The sequence below is a fragment of the Oncorhynchus kisutch genome, linkage group LG21 (assembly GCF_002021735.2).
Source record: "Oncorhynchus kisutch isolate 150728-3 linkage group LG21, Okis_V2, whole genome shotgun sequence".
In the NCBI taxonomy this organism is placed as follows: domain Eukaryota; kingdom Metazoa; phylum Chordata; class Actinopteri; order Salmoniformes; family Salmonidae; genus Oncorhynchus; species Oncorhynchus kisutch.
The window spans coordinates 14,080,705-14,090,959 of NC_034194.2; the positions used below are offsets into that span (position 1 = coordinate 14,080,705).

Sequence of the window (10,255 nt, forward strand, 5' to 3'; positions counted from 1 at the left end):
AACTTTTTTTTTATTCGTTCCAATAGGTCTTCAGTGTTGTTGGATGGGATGCTTGGACAGTTCTTAAGGTTGTATTTGGCTTCTTTTTTTAAAACACTTTATTTCAGATGCAGCCGGGTTAGCTATGTAGCTAGCTAGCATGGCTAATATTAGCACCAAAGATACAGGCTTCAAGCATCAGACTAGGATTCCGTAGTGATGTGCCTGTACATTTCATAACACGCCTGCATGTTTGTTGACTGTTGTTTAAGACAGTCACTAAGATTAAACTTGGCTGTAATTGTTGCAAACACTATTATTTCTGATATAGCGCTCGGGCTAGCTAACTATCAGATACAGTAACTTAGGGTTAGCAATCATTAGAATATAAATTCTAATTATTTTTGAGTGTAATTCAATTGATTGGTGACAATGACATGAACATATATTCAGCATGATATTCATGTAAACATTATAATATATTTACAACCCAAAAGTAAAGTGAAATTGACTCATAACTTATGACATAAGCTTCACCTGAGCTTGCTTGGAAGGTGAAATGCACTCTTGGGAGGTGAAATGCACTCTGGGAATTGTAGTATACTGTATGTGAGGGCAATGCAGATGATAAAAAAAAATACAAAAACAAGGAATTGTGCAATATGACTAACAAAAATGTATATAAAATCTTACAGTTGTGCATTTATACTAATATCATAATAACTGGTTCTAAAGTGGTGGAATTGTCCTTTAACAACATAATTATGTGTTAAAATTGGACAACATACAGGTCAATAGTTATTCAGCTCTCAGGAGTTGGTTGCTTAGGAACAATTATGTGATGTGTTAAAATTGGAAAACATACATTCCTGGGGTTCGAGTACAACTCAGAAGGGCCCTCACTCAGTGGCTCCATTTCAGTGAGTGGGCCACTGCTGAACAGAACCTGAACATGATTGCCCACTATTTTAACACCACACACTTGTATGCAAATAAACCCTGCGCACGCTGCAGGACACTTCAAATGGGCCTTTTTCAAAACATTGAATCTCCTAACACTGGGAGAGAGAGAGAGAAAGACAGGCATTTATAGTGCTGCAGATTGCCACACACAAAGAGTTAAACAGAGACAGAGACAGGGAGGGAGAGGACTGAAAGACATGCAGCCCTTCTCCGGTGACGGTGATGAATGAGCGGATCACAACGCGTTCTGGAGGAGGCTGCTGCATCCACCGGGGGGGGGGGGGGGGGGGGGGGGGGCTGCTAGTCCTCGAATGACATGACTGACAGCTCAACTCACTTGCTCCTCCTTCAACCTTCTCCTCGATATATCACAGACGGCCATTTTATAGTTGGGGGATACCGTAGATATTGAAAATGGGACAGTGGGGGAACGTATGAGGGAATGTGTATCTCTGATCTATATAGCGAGGCGCAGTATCCGTTGAGGAGGCTAAAAGGGAGGCCTGGGTAAAGACTGTATGAAATCCAACGCAAGTACTTTAGCTGTACTGTTGTAGGGCAATGGCCTGTAGGATACGCTAGTCGTGGTTACAAGGGACAAAAAAACATCTTCCATCCTAGGCCCCATTGCAGTGGTGTTCAACCGATGGAAAACTTGAGTATTTTCCCCTTTGATTTGCTCCAAGAGGAAACCCCTGAATGGGCAGTTTAATATCACCACATATCTGAGAAGCTGCTGATGCTGCAGTATGATGTTCATTTTATTTAGATTACCTACCCCCATAATACAATAGCCAACCATGCCCAAATCCAAATAAATCTCTTATAAAGTTAAGGGCAAGTTTTGTTCTTCGTTGGATCAGTTCATTGCATGGGATGGGCAACAGTTCAGTACAAGCAGGCCATGTGCACAATGCTATACAAGCAGAAGAGCAGGAATAAAGCAGGCATTTTTTTAGACAAAGCTTTTATACTATATATGCTACATTGTTTGCTCCTTTGGAAGTGAATCAGAAAATGGCCCAAATTACTTTTTAATGTAGCTTTTGTCCCTGGGGCAGAATTGCACACCTACTTACCAAAATAACATAAACAACACTAGAAAAAAAGACTCCCGGGTGTTGAACGAGCTCTACCACATTTGAGGGAACATAACTCAAGAGGCAATTTTTTATTTCTGATAATATCACCTAAGTACACTTCACAGGGTAGAGGGTATATGCCGAACACGCTGGTGAAGGACCGTGTTTGGCAGTAGTGGCCTAAAAGTGGCTGAGCCTACTTGGACTTCTAATTTGTGCTGAGACACATTCTCTTTAATTATTACTTGTCAGTACCCCTCATAAACTGCTTTAATGTTTGGCTGACAAGACAGGGCACTTAAAGCTATGTGACCTAAAGTAGTTCTCCTTTAATCCAACGTGATTTTTTTAATTTTACAAGTCAGGTGGCCACTGAAAATAATCCTTTGTGCAATTATAGTGACATAAAGCATTTTAATGCTAATTGCCGAGGCTTGGTGCTAGGACCAAACAACACAGCCAAGCTTGACTGTAATTGCGTTTCCTGTTAGGTCCCTTCGTAAATATCCCGAGGCCTACATGCCACAGTATGGCGGCTATTTGTTTCCCTTTCTGTCAGGGTCGTATGGATTGGGCAGAGGGATACTGAAATATTGGACGGACTTCCTTCAGACCTGTGTATTCTGCGAGTGATTGCCTTGGCCAGTAGCCATCCATAGAGGTAAGTGCTCTTGCAGAGGAGTATTGAGCTAAACTGAAGTGCAAGTTATCATTTAATCCCAGTGTCAACAGAACCACGGATATAAATTAAGAGCCCGCTAATCAAACAATTAACATGGATTCCAATTATAACACTGAGGATTTCTGGGCCTCCATACTTTATCCATCATTATTATTGCCATCAAATCAGCTGCTTTCATTTTATTTGCCACCACAACTATTCAATGTGGCCTAACTTGTAATTTGCATGCTTTGCATAATTAAAAACTAAAATGCTCAACAGATTTTTCTGGTGTTTAGGCATGGCATGGGTGATTCTGTGCGATAATGATTCAAAGGGGAAAAAAATTATTCTAAACATGTACATTTGAATGAGGCACATTTTCTGCTTACCAATAAGTTTAATATTTCCCTAATTAAAACAATGTTTGGAGTATTTCTCAATATTGCAAACTGACGTTTTTTTCAGAGGATGGAAAAATCTATGCCACTAATGAAAATTGAGTATGGATAGAATATATACAGCGAGGTTACTATACTGTAACTGTACTCACGTTCACATGCATCGCCCTTCTGATGAAATCCCGCTTTGCATATACATTTCCCTATAGGCACCAGCCATTCCCCCTCTGCGCTGCAGTGCATCTTGGGAGAGTTGTCGGCCTCCTCCTCGGCGTCACTGACACACGTGCCCTCGACCTCGACCAGAGAGGAGAACTCTGACCCCGTCACTGTGTCTGGGAAAGTGGCCAGGTTCTCAATGATGGACCAGCACTTCTTGTAATAAACTTTGACAGAGACCAGAGCGATGCATGCCCCTACATCCTGGAAGGCCAGGTAAAACCCTCGTCTGGACAGTGGCCCAATGATGCGCACTTCTGTATTCAGCTTCATCTTCCTCTCTCCCAGGTCCCCCTGGGTGAAGCTCTCGTCTGCTGCGATTGTGTCAATTTTCACATACTGGTTCTCTCGTATATTCCTGCCGACTTCCGAATCGGTTTCCTGATAATACAAGTTGAATGTCTCCTTGCACGTGCCCACCACACCGGGTAGACTGTTACAATCCCTCAAGGTGAACTTCAGTTCCACAAAAATCCTCTGGGCATCGCCCTTCTCTATCCAGCTAGTCCGAAGCCAGTTGTTCTGATTCGGCTCCATGACCTGACAAACCTGGTATGTGCGAATGGGGGTGTAGTTTTCATCCAACCCGCTGATCTCTTCCCACTAAACAAAAAAAAGAACAGAGCACAAGTTTGGTAAATTGATATTGATTGGCTCTCATCAGCGATATAATTTTGCAACGAAATCAACACCCGACGATGTAAATGACGGACGTTTTTTTATGTCCTACTGTGGTATTGCTTCAACGCAGTGTCTTTGTATGTAATACATGGTAATGAAGTAGTGTGAAAGCTGCACAAATGAATAATAAAGGTGCCTAAAGGTGGTGCAGCAAAATGTTATTCCAAGTACATAAGGAAAGAAAAGACCCATTGTTGGAGCACTTTCTGAAAAATGTGTCATCCATCATGCTTTTAATCTATTTGTCAACTATTATACATAACCCATAAACGTATCCCTGTTATTCTGAAATCAGGCCCAAAGAAATATTAGGAAATACTAACAGAAACTAACAGAGTAAAATATAGTGCCTTCAGAAAGTATTCATACCCTCTCGACTTATTCCACATTTTGTTGTGTTACAAAATACATCTACACGCAATTCCCATAATGACAAAGTGAAAAATGTGTTTTTAGAAAGGTTTACAAATGTATTGAAAATGCAATACAGAAATAACTCATTTACATAAGTATTCACAGTCACATACATGTTAGAATCACCTTTGGCAGTGATTACAGCTGTAGGTCTTTCTGGGTAAGTCTCTAAGAGCTTTCCACACCTGGATTGTACAATATATATATATTTTTTTATTCAAGCTCTGTCAAGTTAGTTGTTGATCACTGCTAGACAGCAATTTTAAAGTCTTGCCATATATTTTCAAGCTGATTAAAATCAATGTCACCTTGGTAAGCAACTCCAGTGTATATTTGGCTTTGGGTTTTAGGAAATTGTCCCACTGAAAGGTGAATTTGTCTCCCAGTGTCTCTAGGATTTTGCCTGTGCTTAGTTCTATTCAATTTATTTTTATCCTAAAAAAACTCGGTAGTCCTTGCCGATGACAAGCATACCCATAACATGATGAAGCCCACATATGCTTGAAAATATTAATAGTGGTACTCAGTGATGTGTAGCGTTGGATTTGCCCCAAACATAAAGATTTGTATTCAGGACAAACATTTCATTTCTTTGCCACATTATTTGTAGTTTTACTTTAGTGCCTTATTGCACTAAAGTAAATATGCATGTTTCCTTCCTCTCCGGCAACTGAGTTAGGAAGGGCACCTGTATCTTTGTAGTGACTGGGTGTATTGATACACCATCCAAAGCGTAATTAATAACTTCACCAAGCTCAAAGGGATATTCAATATGCTCGACTGAGGGACCTTACAGATAATTGTAAGTCTTGGGTACAGAGATGATGTAGTTATTCAAAAATCACGTTAAACACTTTTATCGAGTGAGTCCAAGCAACTTATTATGTGATTTATTAATCTATATTTTTAATCCTGATCTTATTTAGGCTTGCCATAACAAAGGGGTTGAATACTTATTGACTGAAGACATTTCAGCTTTCCATTTGTAATTAATTTGTAAGAAGAAACATCACTTTAACATTAAGAGGTATTGTGTGTAGGCCAGTGACACAAAATCTCAATTTAATCCATTTCAAATTCAGGCTATAAGACAACATCATGTGGAAAAAGTCAAGAGGTGTGAATACTTTCTGAAGGCACTGTAAGTATACCTGATAAGCTTAAAAACAAATGATGGCTCAAATGAGATTACTTCCATACCTGACTTTCCAATCAAATTACTTAAATTTGTATTTATTTTTTTTAAATGTTTTTATTTATGAAAATGTAAAAAATATTTAGGGACAAGCTATTATGGAAAGTTGACTTGAGGCCTAGGCTACATCAAAAACAAAATGAATATCTCTTCACTTAAATGCCACCCATCCAATAGATTTTCAGGACTGCTACTACTGACATCAATTAACATAAACAAACATCCCACCCAAATGGTTTTTGTCGAACTCAGTCTGACACTGTGGAAATTTGAAAAGGCTTGCCTCTGGATAGCGTGGCTGTCAATTACCGAGAGGCACATATGCATGGTAATGAGTCAGCCAGATATAATTATACTGGACCGTGTTGAAATTTCCCATTCCAATTAGCCCTAGATTTTCCTCGTTAGTAGGTCTACAAAGCCCATTCCCGACACCAATAAAGAAAATCTGACTACGAGTTATGAGATAGTATGTCATAACTATTAGATAGTAAGTCATTATTATGAGATATATAAATCATAATTCTGAGATATATAAGTCATAATTCTGAGATATGTAAGTCATAATTCTGAGATATGTAAGTCATAATTCTGAGATAGTAGGTCTGGATTTTAAAGGGGCAATCTGGGATTCAAACCTAAACAAAAACAAAACTTAATCCCTGCCACTTTTTTGGTAAACAGCTGAGGAATGGTGCAGGAGAAATGTAACCACTCTCATAAATAGACAGAAGGACTCTCACATATGGAAGCAAGGACCGACCATCCATGATAGTTTAACCATGTTTTGAAGCTGTACCGTTTTGTTTACAATTACATTGTTTACGAAAAATGGAGTAAAATAAGCATATATTTGGGGTTCTGGTGGGGTAAGAACGTTGCTCATGCATTTCTAAGTTACATTCATCAATAATAAATGGCTATACAGTATATTAATAATTTAAAAGTCTAAAAATCGATGTACCAATCCCAGATTGCCTCTTTAATTGAGGCACCAACTCACATTAAAAAAAAAACATTTTAATACATTAATATGGAACAATATCACCACAAACTCTCTCTATCGCTCTCTCTCTCACACACACACACACACACACACAACGTGTGATTGACTTTAGGACATACGTAAGGTTGTCCTTGAATGTTGCGGAGGGCCTGATGCAAAGTGCACATTGGATTCATGTAATACAGATCGCCTAAATGCATATCATTGTAATGATTTACATATCTCATAATTATGACATGCTATCTCATAATTATGACTTACTATCTCCTAATAATAACATACTATCTCATAATAATGACTTACTTTCTCATGACTCGTAGTCAGATGTATTTATTACTTGTGGTGGGAAAGGACTTCCACATGGAGCATGATAACGGTGAAAATAATAGGGTTGATTTAAGTATTTTATGTTAATGTCCTCAGAAGTGTGTAGGCTAGTTAGTGTCCGTCCCACTTACCCCACTAGGAGGATAGGATATCCACTCCAGCTCTGTCTGCTGCGCCTTGGAATCCAACAGAATCACTAGCGACAGGAAATAAAATGGTAAGAGCAAGCGATTAAATCTCTGAAAGTCTGTTGGCTGAATATGACTAATAATCTATGAAAGTCTACTTTGCTGCTAGATGAGTAGACAGACGTATGACCCACTTTCTGCAGCCAGCTATTTAAAATGAACATTTACAGGCTGAGCAGACGGGCATTGATGGCAATACCTTTCACCTAAATAACACTGCATGAGAATACTGCTATATATTCAAGACATTGCAGCACCAAACACTGGATAAACACATGTTCCTTCCTATAAAGACTTTGGACAACTTGTAACGTTATCTTCATTTATCTAAAAAGTAAGTGTTGTGTGTGACAACTTTGTGTTCCATGTAGCCTGGAAACCACATAACATGAGGTAAAATAGCAGAAAAATCACAATCGATCTGTGTGTCTTTTAAGTATGCATGCATGCTGGTGCAATAAGGTCAGACGAGAACACCTGCCTCTATACGTAAATCTAGCACATTAAAAATCAACGCATGAGTCCTTGCTGTGCCCGGGCGACAGGCGTACGAACAACAGGAAAATTATCCCAAAACAGTTCAGATGTAGTCAACCAACGGCGACATGAATTTGGTGTAAAGTGTCACTTGTAAAATATATCGGGTATAGGCATTCAATAGATTATTAGCGGGTAGTCACGGCCGAACCATTCACCGAATACAGCCTGAGAGCGCACTGCCGATTTGTCTCCATAGAACGCAGGGCCGTGAGAGAGTATGTTTGATAACGGCGTTATTATATGCTTAATATCTGTTAAATATATTGATCAGACATACGACCATTTATATAGCCCTATATGCTTTAAAAAAATAATTTACACAGCCAGTTTCAAACTTCAGACGGACACTTCAGTAGACTATGTCAGAATCAATACAGTGTGTTTACAAACACAATAATCCCCGTATAAGTGAAGGTCAACAGCTTGGTGCCATTTTAATCTTATTTCTCTCCTTCCAATTGTATTAATTTACTAATACGCGTATTTCTTTAGCAAGATGAACATAACAGCCTTTGGTTTATTTCAAGTGCATAGTGATCTTTCTATCGCTCTATGTATGTGATATAGACTTTCCTTGCGCGCTCTGAGCATGCCAGTTTGTAGAAAAACTGATTTATTTAAGGTATTTCAAACACGAACTCTTGTAATGACAAGGAGGTTTACTGTGTACCATATTTATGGTGTCTAATGCGATAGTAATTAGCTTATCCAACGATCATAGAAGTTAATTCCTAGTCGTAATGTATGTATGATATGACACTGAGTGGCATGACAGTCTTCCTTAAATGTAGACTTGTAGCCTTGAAAACTAAAATGTAACCATCGTCCGTACGGAGCCTTATTTTTGATTGGATGCCATGCGTAAAAGCCTGCTAAAATAGCCTACAACGGACCGTTTGTCACACAAACGCTGGGTGAATGCGCACAGAGACTGCGATCTACTGAGTAACAACACTCTAAGTCACTGAACTAATGTCATGACATATTGCATTTGACAGATTTCACAAATACATTAATGATCGTTCGTGCGCAAGCAACAGAATGTCAGGTTGTGCGCTGTCTTTGGATATCACTTCGCGCCATTGCCGATCCGTTTTCGGGATGTAGCCTGGATGATGAGAGGATATCAAACTTTATAACATACCTTCTTTCGCATTCTGTGCTTTTCCAGTGTCCATAAAACAACATAAATGAATGCAAAATGTAATCCACAAACACGGAATCGACGTGGAACCCATGTTGTAAATGGAAGTTAGCTAGACAGTATTCGCTTTTCCACCGTGGCGTGTGCTTCCCATTGACGACGCTAAACCCCCTGCTACTTTAGGTTAATGTACAAGAAACTGCCGTCTCTCACTCAAATAGCATCAGCAGCTGCTGGGCGGGGACTGTAACACAACCGATGTCACTAAACTAGACTGATAGAGGGATTATCCACTCACGGCTCGTAGAAAAAGATCATGTGCAAGCTTTGTGACCAATACATTCTTTGCAGATTCTGTTCTTAGACATAAGGCATAAAGTATGATTTTAGGAAATGTTACAGTCTAGTCCTCTTTGGCCAAGTTGGACATCTTTTGGGTAATATGATGATAAAAAAGCTTTTATTTCTGTACAAGACAACACATATTTTTATCAGCATACATTTCCTTAGCCTAGAACAAAAATATCAATAGGCCTATTTGACACCGTCTCTCTCTCGCGCGCTCGCTCTCTCTCTCTCTCTCTCTCTCTCTCTCTCTCTCCCTCAATTCAATTTTAAGGGCTTTATTGGCATGGGAAACATATGTTAACATTGCCAAAGCAAGTGAAGTAGATAATAAACAAAAGTGAAATAAACAATAAAAAAGTAACAGTAAACATTACACTCACATAAGTTCAAAAATAATAAAGACATTTCAAATATAATATTATGTCTTGTAACGATTTGCAAATAGTTAAAGTTCAAAGGGGGAAATAAATAAACATAAATATGGGTTGTATTTACAATGCAGTTTGTTCTTCGCTGGTTGCCCTTGTGGCAACAGGTCACAAACCGTGCTGCTGTGATGGCACACGGTGGTATTTCACCCAGTAGATATGGGAGTTTATCAAAATTGGCTTTGTTATTGAATTCTTTGTGGATCTGTGTAATCTGAGGGAAATCTTTCTCTCTCTTTGTCTCTCATCTCTCGAAGAAAGGGTTTGAGGATGAGGGTTAGAAAAGGTAATATACTCAATGGTGGAAAAAGTACACAATCATCATAACCTTAATAGGAAATGACTCAAGTAAAAGTGAAAGTCACCCAGTAAAGTACTACTTGAGTAAAAGTCTAAAAGTATTTGGTTTAAATATACTTCAGTATAAAAAAGTTAATGTAATTGCTCAAATATACTTAAGAATATCGAAAGTAAAAGTATAAATAATTTCAAATTCCTTACATTAAGCAAGCCAGACGGCGCCATTATTATTATTTTTTTTACGGATAGCCAGGGGCACCCTCCAACACTCAGACATCTTTTACAAACGAAGCATGTGTTTAGAGAGTCCGCCAGATCAGAGGCAGTCGATGACCAGCGATGTTCTCTTCATAAGTGAGTGAATTAGACCATTTTCCTG

At 38.9% G+C, this 10,255-nt stretch overlaps 1 protein-coding gene across 4 annotated transcripts in view; it reads right to left on the reverse strand.

The window, feature by feature from the left end:
• The window catches only part of LOC109866733 (ephrin type-A receptor 7), a 75,763-nt gene extending 66,774 nt beyond the window's left edge, over positions 1-8,989 (reverse strand). For 2 of the 4 annotated variants that reach the window (XM_031800709.1, XM_031800710.1), the window contains exons 1-3: positions 8,801-8,967; positions 7,060-7,124; positions 3,239-3,908 (exon numbers count right to left, since the gene is read on the reverse strand). In XM_031800709.1, the coding sequence (XP_031656569.1) occupies positions 3,239-3,908; positions 7,060-7,124; positions 8,801-8,894 (829 nt within the window). In that variant the 5' untranslated portion in view covers positions 8,895-8,967. Of the gene's footprint in view, positions 1-3,238; positions 3,909-7,059; positions 7,125-8,800 lie in introns of all 4 variants that reach the window. The other 2 variants (XM_031800713.1, XM_031800711.1) reach the window with 1 other exon arrangement.
• Between the last annotated feature and the right edge of the window lie 1,266 nt (positions 8,990-10,255).